The sequence below is a fragment of the Plecotus auritus genome (genome assembly GCF_963455305.1).
Source record: "Plecotus auritus genome assembly, chromosome: 1".
NCBI lineage: Eukaryota > Metazoa > Chordata > Mammalia > Chiroptera > Vespertilionidae > Plecotus > Plecotus auritus.
This window is the reverse complement of record NC_137770.1, coordinates 111,835,359-111,860,489: the sequence shown is the minus strand read 5'-3', so window position 1 is coordinate 111,860,489 and position 25,131 is coordinate 111,835,359. Positions and strand designations below refer to the sequence as shown.

The window sequence follows — 25,131 nt, the reverse complement described above, 5'->3', positions numbered from 1 at the left end:
CTCTATGAACAGGGTTTGTTACCTATATTTTCTTTTATGTAAGTTATTGTTTTGGGTCTTATATTTAGGTCTTTGATACATTTTGAATTAATTTTTGTATAAGGGGACAAACTGTAATCCAGCTTCATTCATTTGCATGTGGCTTTTCAGTTTTTCCAACACCATTTATTGAAGAGACTGTCTTTACTCCATTGTGTGTTTCTGGCTCTTTTGTCAAATTAGCTGGGCTCTCTACTCTGTTCCATTAATCTGTGTGTCTGTTTCTCTGCCAATACCGTGCTGTTTTGCTTATTGTAGCTCTGTAGTATAATTTGAAGTCGGGTAGCATGATACCTCCAGTTTCGTTCTTTTTTCTCAGGATTGCTTTGGCTATTCAGGGTCTTTTGTGGTTCTGTACGGATTTGATTTCTCGTTCTATTTCTTTGAAAAATGACATTGGGGATCTTGAAGGGGATTGCATTAAATCTGTATATTTCTTTGGGTAATATGGCCATTTTAACTATGTTGATTCTTCCACTCCATGAATATGGGATATTTTTTCATTTTATTGTGCCTTTCCCAATCTCTCTTTTTTTTGGAGGGGGGGGGCGGAATTGCCACAATTTTTATTTTTTTTATTTTTTATTTTTATTTTTTAAATTTAATAAATCTTTATTGTTCTGATTATTATAATTGTTCCTTTTTCCCCCCATAGCTCCCCTCCACCCAGTTCCCACCCCACCCTCTGCCCTTACCGCCCCCCCCACTGTCCTCATCCATAGGTGTACGATTTTAGTCCAGTCTCTTCCTGCACCCCCCACACCTCTTTCCCCCCAAGAATTGTCAGTCCACTCCCTTTCTATGCCCCTGATTCTATTATATTCTTCCTTCTCTTAAAGAATAGCTTTCAGCATTTCATATAATACTAGTTTGGCGGTGATGAACTTCATTAGCTTTTTCTTCTTTGTGAAGTTCTTTATCTGACCTTCAATTCTGAATGATAGCTTTGCTGGGTAGGTTCTTGCTATTCATCACTTTGAATATTTCTTGCCACTCCCATCTGGCCTGCATAGTTTCTGTTGAGAAATCAGCTGACAATCGTATGGGTGTTCCCTTGTAGATAACTAACTGTTTTTCTCTTGATGCTTTTAATATTCTTTCTTTGTTTTTTGCTCTTGGCATTTTAATTATGATGTGTCTTGGAGTGGTCCTCTTTGGATTCCTTTTGTTTGGGGTTCTGTGCACTTCCTGGACTTGTAAGTCTGTTTCTTTCACCAGGTGGGGGAAGTTTTCTGTTATTATTTCTTCAAATAGGTTTTCAGTATCTTGCTCTCTCTCTTGTTCTGGCACCCCCATAATTCTGATGTTGGTACACTTGAAGTTGTCCCAGAGGCTCCTTACACTGTCTTCATATTTTTGGATTCTTTTTTCTTTTTGCTTTTTTGGTTGAGTGTTTTTTGCTTCTTTGTATTTCAAATCTTTGACTTGATTCTTGCGATCCTCTAGTCTGCTATTAGATCTCTGTATAATATTTTTTATTTCAGTCAGTGTACGCTTAATTTCTGGTTGGTCCTTTTTCATATCCTTGAGGGTCTCACTAAATTTATCGGCCTTTTCTAGAAAATTCTTGAAAAACTTTATAACCGTGGTTTTGAACTCTTTATCCATTCGTTTGCTTTCCTCCATTTCTTTCGTTTGTGATCTCTTTCTTTTTCTCCGCATTTTGGCTGCTTCCCTGTGTTGATAGAGTGGCTTTGTGTGCTAGGTGTCCTATAGGGCCCAGTGGCTCAGCCTCCCCAATTACCTGAGGTAGACACTCTTGGTGCACCCCTTTGTGGGCTGTGTGCACAGTCTTGTTGCAGTTAAGCCTTGATTGTTGTTGGTATCGCTGGGACGAATTGACCTTCAGGCCAATTGGCTGTGAGGATCAGCTGTGTCTATGCTGGGATAACTTCTGTGCTGGAGACACCCTTATGAGACAAGACTTGCAAGAGCCTCTTTGCTCAGCTTGGATGGGGCGGAGTCTCAGGGCAGAGCAGATAGCATTAGTTTCCTGTCAGCCCTGCCCTAATAGGCCCCTGTGTCTCAGTGTCCCGTGGTAATTGCTGCAAGCACTTCTGAGAGAAAGCCGCCCTCGAGTTCCGCCCACTTCCAGACAGTCCAGTTTCTCCCGAATGAGTTTGGGTCCCCAGAGTCTTGCCTGGAACTGGAGTTCAGTGCAGTCGGGAGCTTTTGTCTCCCTCCCGCTTGAGAAAGCCAGCCGCGCATTCAGTTGCCCGCCCTCTCCGTGCGCAGGCATGCTCCTCGGTACCTCTGCCTTCCACAATTCCTCTGAGTCTCAGTGTGCTTTTCTCTTTCCTTCTAGTTGTAGAATTTCCACTCAGCTAGCCTTCCTTTGGTTTTGGATGATGTTCATTTCGTCTTTTAGTTGTAGTTTTGAAATTGTTGTGTGAGGCAGCAGTTTAGGTGTTTACCTATGCCGCCATCTTGGTTTCTCCCAGATTGTCAATTTCTTTTAATAATGCTTTGTAATCTTCAGTATATAGGTCTTTCACATTCTTTGTTAAGTTTATTCTTAGGTATTTTATTCTTTTGGTTCCAATTGCAAAAGTAATTATTTTGTGTGTGTGTTTTCCCCCCACTTTTTTCTGAAGTTTTGTTGTTAGTATACAGGAAGACGATGGATTTTTGCATATTGAATTTGTATCCTTGAACTTGACTGTATTTGTTTATTGTTTCTAATAGTTTCTTGGTGGAATCTTTAGCATTTTCTATATACTGAATCATGTCATCTGCAAAAAGTGATATTTTCACATCTTTCTTCCCTGCTTGGATGCCATTTTTTCTTTTTCTTGTCTTAATGGTCTGACTAGGACTTCCAGCACAGTATTGAATAATAGTGGCGAGAGTGGAAATCCTTGTCTTCTTGTTCCTGATCTTAAGAAGCAAAGCTTTCAGTTTTTCACCAGTGACTATTATATTAGCTGAGGGTTTATCAGACATGACCTTTACTCTGTTGAGGTACATTCAATGTATTCCTTTTTTATTGCGTGTTTTAATCATAAATGGATGTTGTATTTTATCAAATGCTTTTTCTGCATCAGTTGATAAGATCATATGGTTTTTATCCTTTCTTTTGTTAATGTGGTGTATTGCATTGATTGATTTGCCTGTGTTGAACCATTCTGTGCCCTTGGAATGAGCCCCACTTGGTTGTGATGTATTATTTTTTATGTACTATTATATTTGATTTGCTAGTATTTTGTTTAGGATTTTTGCATCTGTGTTTACCAGAGATATTGGACTGTAGTTTTCTTTAATGTGTTATTTTTGCTAGGTTTTGGTATCAGGATTATATTGCCTTCATAAGAATGTGTTAGGAAATATTGCCTCTTGATCAATTTTTAGAAGAGTTCAAGAAGGAGAGGTTTTAAATGTTCTTTGAACATTTGGTAGAATTCACTGGTAAAGCCATCTGGTCCTTGACTTTTATTTTTGGGGAGGTTTTTGATGGTTATTTCAATTTCCTCAATACTGATCAGTCCATTTAGTTTTTTCAGTTCTTCATGATTTAGTCCATAATGGTTACATATTTCTAGGAATTTATACATTTCTTCTAGGTTATTGAATTTGGAGGCATATAGTGTTTCATAATATACTAGTATGATCCTTTGTCTATCTATAATGTCTGGTAATTTCTCCTCTCTCATTCCTGATTTTGTTTATATGGGTCTTTTCCTTTTTTTTCCTTAGTGAGTAAGGCCAGTGGTTTTCATTCTTTTCAAAGAACCAGGTGTTTGTTTCATCAAATTTTTGTATAGTCTTTTTTTTTCTCTATTTCATTCAATTCTGCTCTAATTTTTATTATTGTCTTTCTTCTGCTTACTGGGTTGCTTTTGTTCTTTTCTTTCTAGTTCTTTAAGATGTGATGTTAGGTTGTTTACTTGTGATTTCTCTTATTTCTTGAGATAGGCCTATAATAATATAAACTTCCCTCGTATTACTGCTTCTGCTGCATCCCAGAAGTTTTGATATATTGTATTATCATTCTCATTTATCTCTATATAGCTTTTGATCTCATCTTTTATTTCTTCTCTGACACAGAGATTTTTTAGTAGTATGTTGTTTGATCTCCAAGTATTTGTGAATTTCCTTTCTACCTTTTTGCAATTGATTTCTAATTTCAAGTCATCGTGGTTGGAGAATATGCTTGGTATAATTTCAGTCTTTTTGAATTTGTTAATGTTAGTTTGCTGACCCAACATATGGTCTATTCTTGAGAATGTTCCATGTGCACTGGAAAAGAATGTGTAATCTGATATTGGGGGATGAAAGGTTCTGCAAATGTCAATTATGTCCATTTGGTCTAGTTTTTCATTTAAGGCTGATATTTCTTTATTGATTTTCTGTTTGGTTCATCTGTCTAAAGCTGTCAGTGGAGTATTAAGGTCCCCAACTATGATTGTGTTTGGATCTGTTTTTCCCTTTAATTCTGTGAGTAGTTTTATATACTAGTATTTCATTACTCCCTGATTTTGTGCATATATATTAAGAAGTGTTATATTTTCTTGATGTAGTGTTCCATTTATCATTATAAAGTGAGATAAAAGTATGCCTACACCTGCTTTTCTGTGGATGTTATTTGCTTTGGAGAATCATTTTCCACTTTTTACTCTGAATCTACCTTTGTCTTTGCATCTTAGTTGTGTCTCATGTAGGCAGCATATGGTTGGGTTTTGTTTCTTTGATCTACCCTGCTATTCAGTGCCTCTTTATTGGTGAACTCGACCATTTACATTTAGGATAATTATTGATGTATGAGCATTTCCTATAGCCATTTTATCTTTTGTTTTCTGGTAGCTCTGGGCCTCCATTAGTTCTTTTCCTTTGTGTTTCTGTCTGTTGTTTTTGTTTGGTGGTATTCCATACTTCTTTCCTCTGTTTCCTCTTTTTTTTAAGCTATGTGTCCTGGTTTGGGAATTTGTGTGTGTGGTTACCATTAGGTTTATAAAAGATAGACTTGCATATATATCACAGTTTTTTTTCTTTTGAATGCATCTGATCTTCATCCTCTTTTGCCAGCGCAGACCTTTAGCCCCTCCCGACACTCTGTCTACTGAACCAAACCAACTAGGGCTGATAATGATTATTTAATGATATAGGTAAGCAAGGTCTTACAACTTTTGTCTTTTTTGCTTTTTCCTCACATGAGGATGTGCTTTTTAAATTGATTTTTAGATAAAGATAGGGAGAGAGATTGAGAGAGAGAGAGAAATAAATCTATATAAGAAAGAAACATTGATTGCTGCCTCCTATATATATTATGACCAAGGATCGTACCCATAACACAGGCATGTGCCCTGACCGAGAATCGAACCTGCTACCAATTGAGCACCACCAGCCAGGAAACAGCTTTTGTCTTTTTTTTTTTTTTTAATTGTCTTAAGTTTTACATATGTCTTCTTTTTCCCGAATTGAACCCCCCCACTTCCCCAACCATTCCCGCCCACCCCCCGCAAGCCCCCACTGCCCTAGTGTCTGTGTCCATTGGTTACGCTAATATGCATGCAAACAAGTCCTTTGGTTGCTCTCTAACCTCTCTACCTCCTTCACTGCCATTTATCTCTGGATCTCTTCTTGTTCATCAAATTATGTTGATCATTATATCCCACATATGAGTGAGATCATGTGATACTTATCTTTGACTGGCTTATTTTGCTTAGTGTAATGCTCTCCAGGTTCATCCATGCTGTTGCAAATGGTAAGAATTCCTTCTTTTTTATAGAAGCGTAGTATTCCATTGTGTAGATGTACCACAGGGTTTTAATCGACTCATCTGCTCATAGGCACTTAGGTTGTTTCCATATCTTAGCTATTGTAAATTGTGCTGCTATCAACATAGGGGTGCATATATCTTTTCTGATTGGTGTTTCTGCTTTCTTGGGATATAGTTCTGGAAGTGGGATTACTGGGTCAAATGGGAGTTCCATTTTAACATTTTGAGGAAACTCCATACTGTCTTGCACAGTGGCTGCACCAGTCTGCATTCCCACCAGCAGTGCACTAGGGTTCCTTTTTCTCCACATCCTTGTCAGCATTTGTCGTTGGTTGATTTGTTGATGATAGCCATTCTGACAAGTGTGAGACGGTACCTCATTGTCGTTTTGATTTGCATCTCTCTGAAGATTAGTGACTTTGAGCATATATCTCTTGGCCTTCTGTATGTCGTCTTTCGAAAAGAATCTATTTAGATCTGTTGCCCATTTTTTGATTGGATTGTTTATCTTCCTTTTGTTAAGTTGTATGAGTTCTCTATAAATTTTGGAGATTAAACCCTTATCTGAAATAGCATTGGCAAATATGTTCTCCCATGCAGTGAGGTTTCTTGTTGTTTTGTTGATGGTTTATTTTGCTGTGCCGAAGCTTTTTATTTTGATGGAGTCCCATTTGTTTATTTTCTTCTTATTCTGCATTGCCCTAGGAGGTGTGTCGGGTAAAGATATTGCTATGACATATGTCTGATATTTTGCTGCCTGTGGAGTCTTGTAGGATTTGTATGGTTTCCCATCTTATATTTAAGTCTTTTAGCCATTTGGAGTTTATGTGTATGGTGTAAGTTAGTGATCTCGTTTCATTTTTTTGCATGTAGCTCACCAAATTTCCCAGCACCATTTACTGAAGAGACTGTCTTGACTCCATTGTATGCTCTTGACTCTTTGTCAAATATTAATTGAGCATAAAGGCTTGGGTCTATTTCTGGGCTCTCTGTTCTGTTCCATTGGTCTATATGTTTGTTCTTGTGCCAGTACCAGGCAGTTTTGAGAACTGTGGCTTTGTAATATAGCTTGATATCTAGTATTGTGATCCCTCCAACTTTGTTCTTTCTTAGGATTGCTGTGGCTATTCGAGGTCTGTTTTTATTCCAGATGAATTTTTAGAGAATTTGTTCTAGATCTTTGAAATATGCCATTGGTATTTTAATGGGGAGTGCATTGAATCTATAGATTGCTTTGGGTAGTATGGACATTTTAATGATGTTGATTCTTCCAATCTATTAACCTTCTTCCATTTGTTTATGTCTTCCTCTGTCTCTTTTTTCAATGTCCTGTAGTTTTCTGAGTACAGATCTTTTACCTCCTTAGTTAAATTTATTCCTTGGTATCTTAATTTTTTTGGTGCAGTGGTTAATGGGATTGTTTGTTTAGTTTCTCTTTCTTTGAGTTCATTATTGGTGTCTAAAAAGGCCATAGATTTCTCGGTGTTAATTGTGTATCCTGCTACATTGCCGAATTCATTTATTAGTTCTAGTAGTTTTTTGATGGAGTCTTTGGGGTTTTCTATGTACAGTATCATACTGCCTACAAATAAGGACAGTTTTACTTCTTTTCCAATTTGGATGCCTTTTATTTCTTCTTCTTGTCTGATCGCTATGGCTAGCACTTCCAGTACTATATTGAACAGGAGTTGTGAAAGTGGGCATCCCTGTCTTGTTATCCTTCTTAGGGGAAATGAGTTTAGTTTTTGCTCATTGAGTATGATGTTGGCTGTAGGTTTGTCATATTAGGCTTTTATTATGTTGAGGTATGATCCTTCTATTCCCACTTTGCTGAGAGTTTTTATCAAGAAAGGGTGTTGAATTTTGTCAAATGCTTTTTCTGCATCAATTGATATGATTATGGGATTTTTATCTCACAGTTTGTTTATGTGATGTATCATATTAATTGATTTGCGGATATTGTACCATCCTTGCATCCCTGGAATAAATCCCACTTGGTCATGGTGTATGATATTTCTTTTTTTTTTTTTTTTTTGATTTTAAATGTTTTTTTAAAAGAAATTCAATAAAGACAACCTAAAACAGCATTTGAAAGCAGAACTCATGTTGCTCAACATTACCAAGCAGAAGGAATAGGACAAAAATAAAAGAGGCTGTCACAGGAAAACCAGCTTATTACAAAGATTAGGTTTTAGAAAATTCTATACATATATATAATGTATAATATAATACAAATATTTTTTCCATCTTTAATTTCCAATGCACGTTCATTCACATTTGACTGGTAGTACATAAACATTCTTTTTGATAGGACATCTTTGTTATCCTGATTATACAAAAACAGATACAAAATAGTGTTAAGACTTTCTTGCCTGAAATTGCAAAACTAAATGTGCATATATTTAAATCCTTTTCCCTTTTCATCCTTTTGACTGAAATTTATTCATATCTGTCCTTATATTTCCCTCTTGTGAAAGGCATCACTATCCAGTCACCCAGGCCAAATCTTCTCTTTCACCATACCCCACCTCAATTACCATATGCTAACAAGACATTTTCCTAAATCTCTCTGGAATTGATCTCTTCTCCACCAGAGTTCCCTTTTGCAAGTCCATTTCTTCATAAATCTGACATGTGAGATTTTAATTGGTGTACCGCAGTTTTCTCTTCTTCGGTCAGTGGTGACAGCTCCAGGTTTTGTTTGCTTTTGTAGTTCTTGTATCATGGTCATTGTCTTATTGAAAGTAGCACAAATGCGGCTCTTAGTCTCTTTCTGCTTGTCAGCAATTGGCTTAAAGCGTGCATGCAAAGTTTGATATCGAGACTTTATTGCTGACAATTCCTGTAAGAGTGTAACTGGATTTTTCTCGCCTGCTGAATCAGGATGATTAGTCTTGATTTCATATTCCAGCCTGTACTGAATGTAATCCAGATCAGAGTCAGCTTTCTGGAACATCAATTCCAGCTTATCGACCTCCTCCTCCATGTTGAATAGTTGACATTCCTCAGGCCCCAGCGGCGCTTCAGGCGCAAACCATACTAGCACTGAGGGTCCCTATTGGACAGCTGTCACTCAACATCTTGCACTCATTGGCTCCTCCGCTTCACCGGCGCCCGCCCATTGGCGATTAGGCAACGCCTCTCCTCATGAAACACCTTTTCCAGTTGGGCAAAGACACAAAATGCTGCCGGAGGGTTGGTTGCTGTATACTTATATTTTTACATTGTGATATTTCTAATGTAATGCTGAATTCGATTTGCTAGAATTTTGTTGAGGATTGTATGTTCATCAAGGATACTAGCCTGTAGTTCTCTTTTTTTGTGGTGTCTTTATCTGGTTTTAGGATTAGGGTAATGCTGGCTTCATAGAAAGAGCTTGGAAGTGTGCCTTCTTGAATTTTTTGGAATGGTCTGAGGAGGATAGGTTTTAGTTCTTATTTGAATGCTTGGTGGAACTCCCATGTATAGCCGTCTGGACCAGGGCTTTTGTTTGCTGAATGATTTTTGATCACTCCTTCAATTTCTTTAGTGGTTACTGGCATATTCAGGTTTTTCCTGATTTGAGTTTTGGGAGCTTGTATTTTTCTAAAAATATGTCTACTTTGTCAAGGTTGCCCTTTTTGTTGGAATAGAGTTGTTTATAGTATTTTTTCATAATCGTTTGTATTTCTGTGGGATTGGTTGTTACTTTGCCTCTTTCATTTCTGATTTTGTTTATTTGGGTCCTCTCTCTTTGCTTCTTGGTGAGCCTGGCTAGAGGTTCATCAATCTTGTTTATCTTTTCAAAGAACCAGCTCTTGGTTTTGTTGATATTTTGTGTATATATATATATATTTGGCCTCTATGTCATTTATTTTCACTCTGATCTTTATTATTTCCTTTCTTCTGCTTATGCTGGGCTTTTCCTGTTGCTCTCTTTCTAACTCTTTGAGTGTAGGGTTAGTTAATTAATTACCATTGTTTCTTGTTTTTTGAGGTAGGCCTGTAGAGCTATGAACTTCCCTCTCAAGACTGCAACAGCAAAACACAACACACAGGGCACCAAGCACAAATGTATTCATGATACCAATAACCCCAAATAAAGGTGACCACCAGAGAAATGAGAATTAGGGGAGAGAAAAGAGTGCAAAAATCATAATGAGAAAAGGAAAAAATGTAAGAGAGAATAGAAAAAGAAGAAAAAAGAAGCAGGGAAAATATATATATGGGGAGAAAGTTCCAACAAAACAACAACTAATCCAAAAAATGGAAACAGCAAACACTCAGAGAAGAATGCAAACAACAAACAACAACTAATCTAAAAAAATGCAAACAACAAACACCCAAACAATAAATACCCAGATGATTCCCAAGAGGCAGAGCTTATTTCTAGAAGGTAAGGTCAAGGAATTGAATGAATGGGGAAATGGCCACGATTCAGTATAGAGGAGGGAGATAGAGAATGAGTGTATAAGAAGAAAAGTAATAAAATATTTAAAAAAGAAAGAAAAATGTATATATTAAAATATATATATTAAAAAATCCTATATAATAAGAGGCTAATATGCAAATTGTCCCCTCTACTGGGAGTTTGACCAGGGTGCGGGGCCAGCCGGCCAACCTCCCACATCCCCTCCTCCACCACTGACCCGGGGCCGATCAGCCTCTGTTGGGACAAGCCGACCAGACCCCACCCATGCACAAATTTGTGCACCAGGCCTCTAGTATGTATATAAAATATATATATATTAAAAAATTCTTTCCCCTTTATTCTATGTAGTCATCTATTTTTGTAAAAGGAGAATAGAGAGTAGATAGGCCTGGGTTGGTGATTGAAACTAATTAAGCTATTAATAGAAGAAGTGAACAAGCGAGGAGAGAAAAAACAGAATCAAAAAAAGAAAAAGAAAAAAAAAACTAACAACAACAAGAAGACAGAAAGAAGAAAAAGGGGAGAAAAAAGAAAGAAAAAAATTTGGCTAGTGAAGAAAGAGAAGAGAGAAGTGTGCATGGACTTGTGGCAGGGGAGAGAAAATAATATATATGAGTAAGATCAATTTTTAACAGTTAGTGAAAAGAAAGGATAGAGAAAAACTAAAGCAGGGACAGGGTAAGAGAAACAGGGGAAAGTGAGGAAGAGAGTGTTGGCATAAAAGAAAAATTGAGATAGAGTAAAATAATGCTAAAAGAAAAATAAAAAGAATGTAGAACACTGATCCAAAAATAAAATAAAGTAATAAAATAAAACTTTTAAAAAAGGAAAAATAATAGTAATAATAAAAATTAACAGTAAATAAAGTGAGAAAAGATAGAAAAAATTTAGTTTCTTAAGTAAAAGATAAAAAATTAAAAAGTGAAGTAATGAAGTTCATTCACTTCAGCGGGGCTTCAGTGACCCATGGGGGCTCTTTTAAGACCCCTCTCTACTGTTCTGCCTCGCACGTCTGTTTCCTGTCAGGTAGTCAGCACAGCGTTGAAGTTCCCTGCAGTCCACTGCTCCTGTGTCATAAGCCACAACCTTGTTTTTAAGAAGGTGGGATCTCTCTGCTCACTTTGTTTCTCTGCCTGCCTTCAGTTTTATTTACACAAGAGTCAATTTCTGACACACCTCCTGGGTGGCGGTGTTTCTGGATTAGTTTCTGGGACCAAATGGCCCCTTGACTCAGTGTTTAGACCAGGGGTGGGCAAACTTTTTGACTCAAGGGCCACAATGGGTTCTTAAACTGGACCGGAGTGCCGGAACAAAAGCATGGATGGAGTGTTTGTGTGAAGTAATATAAATTCAAAGTAAAGGAGCGGAGGGGAGAGCAAGAGAACCGGATAGAACAGCCGGATCCGGCCCGCGGTCCGTAGTTTGCCCAAGGCTGGTTTAGACTCTTCTTTCCCTGCCACACTTAATACTGGCTTAGAGGGATGGACTGACCCAGAGCTGGTTTCCTGCTTGTCTCTCCTTATTCTGATACCCAGTTTCCACAAAAACTTTCCCCTGCAATCTCGATGAGTGTTTTTAATTGGAAGATCCTATGTACTGGGCTAACAAGCAAAAGCAAGAAGTCCAAAAGAAAAAGCAACTGCACCGCCTCGTGTCTTTTTCCCTCTGGCACTGCACGGTCAGTATAGAACTTCAGGCTGCCTTTCTGGGCATAGTCTCCCATGGCATCTAGAGTTCCCCTCTGCCAGCAGTCCTGTGGACCCCCTTCCACATTCGAGGGCTGCACTGACCCCAAGGGCTGCGGATTTGGTGGGGCGCAATCTCCCTCTGATACTCTAGTCCCCGCTGTGTGTATTTCTCCATCCGTATTTCTCCATCCAACCTGGATCCCAGATCTCACCTCCCTCCAGGCAATCTCTGACCTTTCCATCCATGGATTGCCTCACCAGCTGTGTTTAAATTGCTAATTCTGGGTGGGTGTTATTTGATTTAGCTGTTCCTTCTATCTGCTCTATGAGAAGGCGCAGGACCCAACCACATATTCGGCCACCACCTTGTCTACCTTGGACAAACTTTTTAGGGGCCCGTGGCTGGGGAGGCTGGAGTCTTGGTGTTCATCAGTTCTCACCTGGTCCCGGGGCCTTGTGGCTGTAGGTCTTAGGAGGTATCTGAGGTCTCCCTGGTTGAAGGTAAGGCTGGGCTTCTGAACATAGCTGCTCTCACTTCAAGATGGTGCAGTCTCTGCAGCAGAGCAGGCTGCTCTGGGAGTGATTTCAGTAGTAGTAGATGCTGCCCGGCTAGGGGAGCCTGGTCTGCTAGTCCCCAACAGTCCTGCGGAATATAGCTGTCCCTCACTCACAAACACAGACACTCCCTGCACATCCATGCACTCTCCTTTTGCTCTCTCACACACTATCTTGCAGACTACCATCCCATCGGCCACCATCTTGGATCTCAGCTTCTGTCTTTTAATACCAAATAAATTTATAATATCCTCATTTAGAACTCAATATTTTTGTTATGATTAGCTATTCAGATATTTAATTTAAGTATAAAGTAATGGGTGTTTGTTTTTTTTTGGCATATCGATATCATCAATAAAACTTTACTTATAGTACCAGTTGATAGAAGTAAAAAGAGGAAAAACATATGCTTTCTAACTTTGAATATATACCCTTTGAATATATAAAGATACTTTTGCAGTTAAGTAATTTGTAAAGGGCATTTTATCAGTTGTACCGGTTAATAATGCGGATTTTTTTCAATAGATTGAGTTACACATATGTTAATATATATGTGATTTGATATGCATGCTATTTTGTTATATTGACAGTAAGCTTCAAAACTTCATATGTCAAATTTTTTAAAAAATAAATCTTTATTCAGATTATTACAATTGTTTCTCCTTTTTCCCCCCATAGCTCCCCTCCACCTGGTTCCCACCCCACCTTCTGCCCTTACCTCCCCCCCACTGTCCTCTTCCATAGGTGTATGATTTTTGTCCAGTCTCTTCATGAACCCCCCATACCCCTTTCCCCCTGAGAATTATCAGTCCACTCCCTTTCTATGCCCCTGATTCTATTATAGTCACCAGATTATTCTGTTCCTCGGGTTTTTAATTCACTTGATTTTTAGGTTCACTTGTTGATAGATTTGTATTTGTTATTCATAATTTTTATCTTTACTTTTTTCTTCTTCCTCTTATTTAAGAATACCTTTCAGCATTTCATATAATACTGGTTTGGTGGTGATGAACTCCTTTAGCTTTTTCTTATCTGTGAAGCTCTTTATCTGACCTTCAATTCTGAATGATAGCTTTGCTGGGTAGAGTAATCTTGGTTGTAGGTTCTTGCTATTCATCACATTGAAAATTTCTTGCCACTCCCATCAGGCCTGCATAGTTTCTGTTGAGAAATCAGCTGACAATCGTATGGGTGTTCCCTTGTAGGTAATTAACTGTTTTTCTCTTGCTGCTTTTAATATTCTCTCTTTGTCTTTTGCTCTTGGCATTTTAATTATGATGTGTCTTGGTGTGGTCCTCTTTGGATTCCTTTTATTTGGGGTTCTCTGTGCTTCCTGGACTTGTAAGTCTATTTCTTTCACCAGGTGGGGGAAGTTTTCTGTCATTATTTCTTCAAATATGTTTTCAGTATCTTGCTCTCTCTCTTCTTCTGGCACCCCCATAATTCTGATGTTGGTACACTTGAAGTTGTCCCAGAGGCTTCTTACACTATCTTCAACTTTTTGGATTTATTTTTCTTTTTGCTTTTTTTGGTTGAGTGTTTTTTGCTTCTTTGTATTTCAATTCTTTGACTTGATTCTTTTGTTCCTCTAGTCCAGCCTTGGGCGAACTACGGCCCGCGGGCCGGATCCGGCTGTTCTATCCGGTTCTCTTGCTCTCCCCTCCGCTACTTTACTTTGAATTTATATTAGTTCACACAAACACTCCATCCATGCTTTTGTTCCGGCCCTCCGGTCCAGTTTAAGAACCCATTGTGGCCCTTGAGTCAAAAAGTTTGCCCACCCCTGCTCTAGTCTGTTGTTGGGTCTCTGTATAATATTTTTTATTTCAGTCAGTGTATGTTTAATTTCTAGTAGGTCCTTTTTCATATCTTCGAGGGTCTCGTTATATTTATCGGCCTTTTCTAGGATATTCTTGAAAAGCCTTATAACTGTGGTTTTGAATTCTATATCCAGTCGTTTGTTTTCCTCCATTTCTTTCGTTTGTGATCTGTTTCTTTGACGCCGCATTTTCACTGCTTCCCTGAGTTGGTAGGGTAGATTTGTGTGCTAGGTTTCCTATTTGGCCCAGTGGGTCAGCCTCCCCAGTTAACCTGAGGTGGACACTCTTGGTGCACCCCTTTGTGGACTGTGTGTACAGCCTTGTTGTAGTTAAGTCTTGATTGTTGTTGGTATCACTGGGAGGAATTGACCTCCAGGCCAGTTGGCTGTGAGGATCAGCTGTGTCTATGCTGGGAGAAGTTCGGTGCTGGAGACAGCCTTATAGGATTAGACTTGCCAAATTGCAAAAGCCTTTGTGCTCAGCTTGGATGGGGTGGAGTCTCAGGGCGGAGCAGACAGTCTTGGCTTCCCGTCAGCCTTGCCTTTGCGTGCGCACGCCTCCAGACCTCTGCCTTCCCCGGCTCCTGAGTCTCTGCCCGAGAGTCCAGATTCCCCCCGCAAGAGCGTGGGTCCCCAGGGGCTTGCCTGGAACTGGGGTTCAGTGCAGTCAGAACTGGGGCTCAGTGCAGTCAGGAGCTTCCGACTCCCTTCTGCTAGGGAAAGCCTGTGGCAACCTCCACAATCTTTGTGCACACTGGCGCGCGCGCCTATAGACTCCTGCTCGCCCGGGCTCCCCCGGGTCTCCCCCGGGTCTCCGAGTCTCCGGGTGCCTTTCTCTCTACCTGACAGTCCAAATTCCCCCTGTATGAGCCTGGGTCCACGGGGTTTCGCCCGGAACTAGGGTTCAGTGCAGTCAGGGGCTTCCTTCCCCCTCCCGCCAGAGAAAGTCAGCCAGGCTCTCAGCCGCCTTAACTCTCTGCATGCACAAAGCCCCTTTGCCGTACCTCCAATTCTCTGTGAACTTTTCTCTTTCCTTCTAGTTGTAGAATTTCCAATGAGCCAGCTTTCCTGTGGTTCTGGATGGTGTCCGTTCTGTCTTTTAGTTGTAGTTCTGAAATTGTTGTGCGAGGCAGCAGTTTAGGTGCTTACCTATGCCGCCATCTTGGTTTCTTCCATATGTCAAATTTGCTGAAGGTGTTAACATTATAGGTATTTTTACACTTAAAAATGTCGAATTTCATGCTAAAAAAGAACATTTGCAGGAAGTTTTAATTCATTATTTGAAGAAAAGTGCTGCTGAAATTTATCGTATACTTCGGGAAGCTTATGGTGAACATGCTCCATCTCAAGATACTTGTGAAAGCTGGTTTAAATGCTTTAAAAATGATGATTTTGATGTGAAAGACAACGAATAGTCAGGTCAACCAAAAAAGTTTGAAGACCAACAGTTACAAGCATTATTGGATGAAGATGCATGTCAAACTCAAAAACAACTTGCAGAAAGATTAAACATTGCTCAGCAAACAATTTCCAATCGTTTACAAGCAATGGGAAAGATTTTATTTTATTTTTTCATTTTTTTTTATAACTTCAGCTTTTTAAAAATTTTTTAAAAATATATTTTATTGATTTTACAGAGAGGAAGGGAGAGGGATAGAGAGTTAGAAACATCGATCAGCTGCCTCCTGCACACCCCCCTATTGGGGATGTGCCCACAACCAAGGTACATGCCCTTGACCGGAATCGAACCTGGGACCCTTCAGTCCGCAGGCCGACGCTCTATCCATTGAGCTAAACCAGCTAGGGCAATGGGAAAGATTTTAAAGGAAGGAAAATGGGTGCCACATCAACTGAACGAAAGACAAAGTAAAAACCAAAAAGTCATCAGTAAAATGTTGCTTCAACGGCACGAAAGAAAGTCTTTTTTGCATCGAATTGTGACTGGCAATGAAAAGTGGATTTATTTTGAGAATCCCAAATGCACAAAACATGGGTTGATCCAGGTCAACCATCAACATCGACTGCAAGGCCAAATCACTTTGGAAAGAAGACAATGCTTTGTGTTTGGTGGGATCAGGAAGGTGTGGTGTATTATGAGCTTCCAAAACCAGGTGAACCGGTTAATACTGATCAGTACCGACAACAAATAATCAATTTGAACCATGCTTTGATTGTGAAATGACCAGAATGTACCAGAAGACATGGCAAAGTCATTTTGCTTCATGATAATACACCATCACACACTTCAAAACCAGTTCAAGACACGTTTAAAGATCTTGCCTGGGAAGTATTAACCCACCCGCTGTATTCACCAGACCTTGCTCCTTCAGATTACCACTTGTTCCGATCAATGGCACACACACTTTCTTAGCAGAACTTCAAAACATATGAAGAAGTGGAAAATTGTGTCTCTGAATGGTTTGCCTCAAAACAAGAAAAGTTCTATTGGGACGGTATCCACAAATTACCTGAAAAATGGAGTAAATGTGTAGCTAGGTGATGGACATTACTTTGAATAAAGTACTTTTGATGTTTCTCTTGAAATTATTGTGTGTTTTTTTAATTACAAAATCCGCGTTATTAACCGGTACACCTGGTAAACTTTTCTCAGTTTCAGAAATGTTTTCATTTGCTTTTGTCCACTAATTCATTATAAATGTTTAATAATCCTGTACAATATATCCCTAATATGCAAATCTACCGAGTGGCAGAACAACTGGTCGCTATGTTGCACACTGACCACCAGGGGGCAGACGCTCAACACAGGAGCCTCTGTTAGGTTGCAGGCCCCGCCCAGCAGTGGCAGCGGGGAGCGGGGCCAGCATGTGGGCGGCGCCAGGCCAGCCAAGGCAGGTGCCAGTGGGGGTCCCCCTGTGGGTCGTCCCGCAGATTGTCCCTGATCGCCAGCCAGGTCTAGGCATCCTACCCGTGCATGAATTTTGTGCACCATGCCTCTAGTTAATTATAAGCTGTATAACAGTAATTTAATTTTATGAACACCCTTGGAGATTATTAATTGGTCAAAGCATACTTCTGGGATCCTTTTGTGACATATTTTTATGTTCTCTTTATCTACATTTGAACCAGGAAAAAAATCTTAAGTATTTCAGGTGCCAGTTATTTCCTATTCATCATGCAAAGTGTTTGATGGATTTGCTCATAGAGGAGAACGATGCACTCTTGAAGGGAAAATATGCTTAACAAGTTTTAGTTTCCTAGGAGTAAGCAAAGTTGGAATAAACCGCTGAAAGAATTTATTATTTTCCTTGGCTGAGAGTGATCAATTTTGTTGTAAGGAGTGGGCATAGTGCAGCTGATAGGTCACAAGTTACTAATTGCTTTATTTAAACTTCTTTTTGAAAGTACAAATGGTAAAGTTTGATATTCAAATAAAATCTTTAGATATATTACATATGACACAATGACACATCATTCTAAAATGTCTGTCCACATTCTGGCCATTGTGGCTCAGTTTGTTGGGTGTTGTCCAGAGTACTTAAAGGTTACTGATTTGATTCTTGGTCAGGGCACATGCCTGAGTTGTGGGCTTGATCCCCAGCAGGGGGTGTGCAAGAGGCAGCCAATTGATGTTTCTTTCTTTCCCTCTCCCTCTCCCTCTCTCTGTTAAAATCAATAAAAAATCTTAATAAAAGTCTGTCTACAATCACAACTCGGAATTGTGACATTTCCATAAAGTTGATTTTTTATCTTTTTAATGTACCAGTTTTATTTTCTCACTATATTTATGTAGTAGCTCATTAAAAGATAATAATTGTGTCCTGGCTGGGTTGCTCAGTTGGTTACAGTGTTGACCTGATATGCCAAGATTGCAGATTCAATCCCTGGTCAGAGCACGTATAAGAATCAATCAATGAATGCATAAATAAGTGGAACAACAAATTGATGTTTTTCTCTCTCTTTCTCTCTCTCTCCCTCATTCCCTCCCTTCCTCTCTAAAGAATATAAAATAATAAATAAATAAATAAATAAATAAATAAATAAATAAATAAATAAAAGATATGAACTGTGTTTTTTGGACTGGTGTCCTACAATTGCACATTCAGTCCAACAAATGAATATTTTTAAAAGTTACAATAATAGAATGTTTAATTTTTTGTAATAATATCAACAAGAGAAGATACAAAGACAAGTACTCTGAAGCTTTGCTTGTATTAGTGATCGACTGGATGTGAAAGTTAAATATTGGATGTCGCTTTATAGGTAACCACTGATATATTAACCTCTCCTTCAGCAAAGGTATATATACATTGGTAAATAGATTAGAAATAAAAGTATGACTTGTATTTTCATATTGAAATTTATGATAGTGTGTTTGGTTTGTAATTAATATTTATAAAGTCTGAATTGATAACTTTAAAAAATGATATTGAATCACTATGTTATTTCCGATTTTATTTTTAAAAAGTCAAATTTGCAGGGCTGTGTTTTAGTAGAAAGTATCCTGGACAAGGTTGTAAGTGAAAAGAGCTGGAGTAATTTTCATATGTTGTTTAGAGACTTTCACAGATGTGTTTTCTCTTGTGTAAAACAAGTAGATATATCTGATGGGGTATAATGTCTTTTTATAACACGAACTTTTTAAAAACTTTTTTTAGTGTAGTAATAGCCAAGTAAGTTGTTACAGTAGCAGAAAATAATTTGACTTTTTTAATTTTTTACAGTTTGAATTATTTTACAGCCAGCATTTCAGTGGAAGGAAACTTACATGGTTACATTACCTCTGCACAGGTAAAACAAACTTAATTATATCCAATTTAATGAAATTTATCTGCTCTGATTATGGTAATAATTTAGAAAGAGATTTTCTGTAGCTTAATTATAGATTGCTATTTTTCCTCCTACTGATGGTTTTTAACCTTTTCTCTACCTTCCTTTCTGGTTACCATTAAAGCAACTAATAATGAAATTCAAGTGCAGCATTTTTTTTTTAATTGATTTCAGAGAGGAAGGGAGAGGGAGAGATAGAAACATTAATGATGAAAGAGAATCATTGATAGGCTGCCTTCTGCACACCCCACATTGGGGATTGAGCCCATAACCTGGGCATGTGCCCTGACTGTGAATGGAACTTCGACCTCCTGATTCATAGGACAATGCTTAATACTGAGCCACACCATCTGGGCTGGTGCAGCACTTTTTAATAGTATTTTATAGTTATGTTACTTATATTAATACTGTTTATGTTTTAAATTTCTGAATTTTTTTATGGTTTACTACATTTCTGTAATGAACCACTTTTTATAGACATTAGTATTTTATTTAGAAACCCAGACTTGATGAATCAGATACTCCAGAAAAACCTGTTCTCCCTAAATATGCCAGACACAAACACACAACATTATATTAACCATTATATTAAATATCTTTATAGCATCATAAGGAGACACAACCATTTGATTTTTATTTGTGGTACTATTAGTGAATTTCAATAGTAAATGCTTTTTTCCAGAAAGTCAGTCCAGGTTACTTTCCAGTTTTAGAAAAGTTTAATCAGAATCTAATCATTTCTTTTGCTGCTTTCTGGAACATTGGGGGCAGAGGTAGTGGGGGGGGGTCACTGTTCAATTTTTATTTTTGTTATTTATTAACAGTAATAATAATGATTTATTATTTTAAGTAGGGGTAATACCTGAATGATTGTACACTGTGTGAAATTGCTCTAAGTTACCTGAAGATGTTAGCCTAAGCAAACACTGACATTTTCTCTACTTATGCTTTGAAAAATGCAGTATATCAACTTTTCCTTTGTATAAGAAGGAAAGGGTGTATATGTTAATATGTCTTAGAAATGGTACAAGAAAAAAAAGAAGACGACACTGTACAAGAAAGTATCTCTTAGAAATAGTAGAAGAAAATCTGACCAGTCACCATAACCTTTATTAGGAAAGTCTTTCTGTTCATTCACCTAAGAATAATTTCATGTAAGTAATTTCTCTTAAGTGCCATTTATTTGACTAATTGACATTTAGAATATGATATCTTGTTATGTTAGTAATAGTAGGTTATACTAATTAATACATGGTAATACATATTTATCAAGGTTATCTTTATTAAACAAGTAGGGCATTTTAATTTTTCAATAGTTTGTGAAATAGAGATGTTTATTGATATTTTTTAGTAAGTGGTAATTTAGTCATTGGCCTTTAATTTTACATCTATTGTGAATATTTTCTATTCTCATTTAGTAACTATAATTGATTTTAAGGGGAAAATGGTGTTTTAGATAATTAAAAAAGCAACTATATCTTAATGTATTTAAATTTAATTCATTTTTAATTCTCCTTCATATCTATCTTGGGGAATTTAAACTCTTGATTATTCTCATTACCTTAGCAATATCAAACTGTCTCCTAACATAATTTTAACGAGAGCTGCACTTTTGTGTTAGGTAACTTGTTGTATACAGAAAGAAAGAAAAAACCATGTACATAGTTTTTTGTGTTTAGAATTTGGCCTGACAATGGTTATCAAGTAATTAACTATAGTACAATGTTTTGAATGTTGTAATGGAAAAACAACATTCCAGGGTGTTACATATCACACAGAATGATGGTAGCAAACACCTACTGGGTAGAGCAATCTATTGCCCTGGCTGGGTAGCTCAGTTGATTGGAACGTTGTTCTGATAGACCAAGGTTGCGGGTTTGATCCCTGGTCAGGGCACATTCAGGAATCAACCAGTGAGTGCTTAGATAGGTGGAACAATAAATAAATGTTTTTTCTCTCCCTTCTTCTCTCTCTCTCCAAAACCAACAATTTTTTAAAAAGCAGTCTGCAGCAGTGATTTTCAATGTTGTTTATATTATGGCACACAGAAGCTAATTTAAAATTCTGCAGTACACGAAAAAATACATTTTTAGCCAGTCAGACAAAAAAATAGGTATAATTTTGATTCATTCGCTCTGGATGGCTATTGTGTTGGCTGTTGTCATTTTTTTTTTTCATTTGACAATCTAATGGAAAAGAGGTTCATGCCCATGACTAAAAAATCAGCTATTGGATGTTTTAAAAACATGTGCATAGTGACATCAGAGGAATGGCAGTGTGAGACAGACCCTTATCCTCTACCCCCTGAAATTTCAACAAGTTAACCAACTATAACTCAGCAAAGAAATCCCTGCTCAACACAGCTGCATGCCTGAGAGACCTACGCATTGAAACATCTAAAGGAAGACAACCAGGAATAAATGGGGGGATAAGAAGGAAAGTGCAGGTGGCATGCATATGCAGCTCTGCAGCTGGGAACTGGCAACTGGGCCAGCTGGGAGAGGGGAGAAAGCCAGTGGTCGCAGGCACTTCCTTCAGCCTGGAGGAACAGAGAGCTCTAGGGATGGGGGAGGGGGACAGTCTAGCAGGGCGAGTGGTGAGAGAGCAGACAGTGTCTGAGTCAGCAGATGCCTGACAAAGCACGGGTTCTGCCTTGCAGCTTTCCACTGTCAGGCCTGGCGTGGTATTTCAGACAAAGAAATGGAACCACAGAACCCTTTGGCAGCTTGGACTCCCAAAACTCGCCACCCATTGTCATTGGAGGTGGGTTCAAGAGCATATTATCTGTAAATCAAGAGCTGTTGCAGTAGAACCACTATTTCCATTTGACTGATCCCCAGGAGGGACCTTGGGGTGGAACCCCTCAGAGGTCAAAAGTTGCCATTATGGCGGGAGCAAAACAAACTCCACCCCCAAGGAGCGCGACTGTACTGTCTTATGGATGCCAGGGAGGTTCAAGACAGGGAGATTACAGAGGTAAAAAAAAAATTGTGAATCAGTGCCATCCACTGGAAAATAGTAGAAAGACCTCTTCAGAGATAAATACAGAGGCAAAGGAGGACAGCAACTAACATGAGTAAGCACAGTAATGAGGATGACCGGAAAGAAAATGAAAAATCACCAGAAAGCAAGCTGGAACACATGGAAATATGTGATATAAATGACATTTCAAGATTACATTTCTGAAAATACTCAAAGATATGTGAGAAAATACAGATAGGCAATATAATGGACTCAGAAAATGAACCAAATGGGTACAGAAGAAATTGAAACTTGAAAAAAGAACAAATCAGAAATCCTAGAAATGAAATGTGAAATTAAGGATATTAAGAGTGAACTACTGGCCTGGCCTGTGGTTTCAGTGGTTGAGTATTGACCTATGAACCAGGAGGTCACGGTTAGATTCCCAGATGAGGCACATGCCTCCTGTCCTCTGTGTGGATGGTACAGGAGGCAGCTGATTGATGATTCTCTCTCTCTCTCTCTCCCTCTCTCTCTCTCTCTCTCTCTCTACACACACACACACACACACACATATACATACACACACATATACATACACACACATATATATACATATGTACATATATATGTGTATATGTATGTGTGTGTGTATATGTATATGTGAACTATTGAGCATAGAAAACAGAGACAACCAGATGGAGGAAAGTATGGGTGATATTGAAGATGGGAATCTAGAAATGACACAGAAGGAAGAAGAGAGAGACCTCAGTATAAAGAAAAATAAAAGAACTCTACAAGAACTATCTGACTCCATTGGAAAAAGCAATATTAGAATTAGAGTCTTTGCAGAAGAGAAGGAGAAGGAGAGGGAGCATGGAATGGAGAGTCTATTCGAACAAATAGTGGATGAGAACTTCCCAACCATATGGAAAGAATGATACACAACACTTAGTTACCTCAATCCAAAGAGGCCCTCTCCAAGGCACTTGGTATTAAAGCTGTGAAAAATTAACGACAAAGAAAAAATTCTCAAAGCAGCCAGGAAAAAGAAGGAAGTGACCTACAGAGGAAACCCATCAGAATTTCATCCGACTTCTCAGAAGAATCTCTACAAGCCAGAAGCGAGTGGAACCAGATATTCAAACATCTGAAAGAGAGACATTACCAGCCACGAATACTATATCCAGCAAAATTATTCACTAAATATGAAGGAGAAATAAAAATGCTCCCAGACATACAGGAGCTGAGGGAGATTATCACCAGAAAACCTCCATTGCAGGAAATACACAAGGGAGTTTTTCTACCAGAAACAAAGAACATAAGATCACAACACTATGAGTAAGATCATCAAAAAACTTAGAGCATATGCAGGGATAATTTGCGACAACAAAAACATAAAAGGGGAGGGGCTAAAGGTCTGTGCTGGCAAAAGAGGATGAAAATCAGATGCACTCAAAAGAAAAAATAACTATGGTATATATGTAAGTCTATCTTTTATAAACCTAATGGTAACCACACACACAAATTCCCAAACCAGGACACATAGCTTAAAAAAAGAGGAAACAGAGGAAAGAAGTATGGAATACCACCAAACAAAAACAACAGACAGAAACACAAAGGAAAAGAACCAATGGAGGCCCAGAGCTACCAGAAAACAAAAGACAAAATGGCTATAGGAAATGCTCATACATCAATAATTATCCTAAATGTAAATGGTTGAGTTCACCAATAAAGAGGCACTGAATAGCAGAGTGGATCAAAGAAACAAAACACAACCATATGCTGCCTGCATGAGACACATCTAAGCTGCAAAGACAAAAGTAGATTCAAAGTAAAAGGTTGGAAAATAATTCTCTAAGCAAACAGAATAGTAGGTGAAGCCATACTTTTATCTGACAAAATATATTTAAAGATAACAAGAGACAAAGATGGACACTTTATAATGATAAAGGGTACACTACCAAGAAAACATAACACTTCTTAATATATATGCACCCGAAATATATAAAACTGCTACTCACAGAAGGGAAAAACAGATCCAAACACAATCATAGTTGGGGACCTTACTCCATTTACAGCTCTAGTCAGATCAACCAAACAGAAAGTCAATAAAGGAATATTGGCCTTAAATGAAACACTAGACCAAATGAACATAATTGACATTTGCAGAACCTTTCATCCCAGTACATCAAGTTATAAGTTCTTCTGCGGTGCTCATGGAACATTCTCAAGGATAGACCATATGTTGGGTCACAAAACTAGCATCAACAAATTCAAGAGGATTGAAATTTTACCAAGCATATTCTCCAACCACAATTCCTTGAAATTTGCAACCAACTGCAAAAAAGTAGAGAAATCCACAATACATGGAGAGTAAACAAAATACTACTAAAAAATGACTGGGTCAAAATAGAAATAATACATGAGATTAAGCCTGGCCAATGTGGTTCAGTGGTTGAGCGTCAACCTATGAACCAGGAGCTCACGGTTCAATTCCTGGTCAGGGCACATGCCTGGGTTATAGGCTCAATCCTCAGTGTGGGGTGTGCAGTAGGCATCCAATCGATGATTCTCCCTTCCCCCCCCCTCCTCTCTCCTTCTTTCCTCCTCCTCTCTTTTCTTTCTCTCCCTTCCTCTCTGAAATCGATAATATATATATATATATATATTTTTTTTTTTAATTTTTAAAACATGAGATCTGAAGATATCTAGAAGCAAATGAGAATGACAATACAACATATCAAAACTTCTGGGATGCAGTAATAAGAGGGAAGTTTATATCATTACAGGCCTATCTCAAGAAATAATAGAAATCCCAAGTAAACAACCTAACATTACATCTTAAAAAACTAGAAAAAGAACAAAAGCAACCCAAAGTCAGCAGAAGAAATGAAATAAAAATTAGAGCAGAACTAAAAGAAATAGAGAACAAAAAGACTATACAAAAAAATTAATAAAACAAAGAGCTGGTTCTTCGAAAAGATTAATAAAATTGACAATCCTCTGACTAGACTTATTAAGGAAAAAAGGGAAAAGTCCCATATAAACAAAATCAGAAATGAGAGAGGAGAGGTCACCATGGTCTTCATAGATATACTAGTACAAAGGATTATACTAGAATATTATGAAAGGCTATATGCCTCCAAATTCC

At 38.2% G+C, this 25,131-nt stretch overlaps 1 protein-coding gene and 1 pseudogene across 4 annotated transcripts in view; one reads left to right on the top strand and one right to left on the bottom strand.

Annotated features, from left to right (window-relative positions):
- The window catches only part of CUL2 (cullin 2), a 156,428-nt gene that overhangs the window by 104,541 nt on the left and 26,756 nt on the right, over nucleotides 1-25,131 (top strand). For all 3 annotated transcript variants that reach the window (XM_080643535.1, XM_080643534.1, XM_080643536.1), the window contains exon 17: nucleotides 18,911-18,977. In XM_080643535.1, coding sequence (XP_080499661.1) covers nucleotides 18,911-18,977 — 67 coding nt within the window. The remainder of the gene's footprint in view (nucleotides 1-18,910; nucleotides 18,978-25,131) is intronic.
- Nucleotides 8,235-8,805, bottom strand: LOC308251142 (SKA complex subunit 2-like; annotated as a pseudogene). Its single transcript has one exon. The product of its transcript is annotated as an SKA complex subunit 2-like (transcript).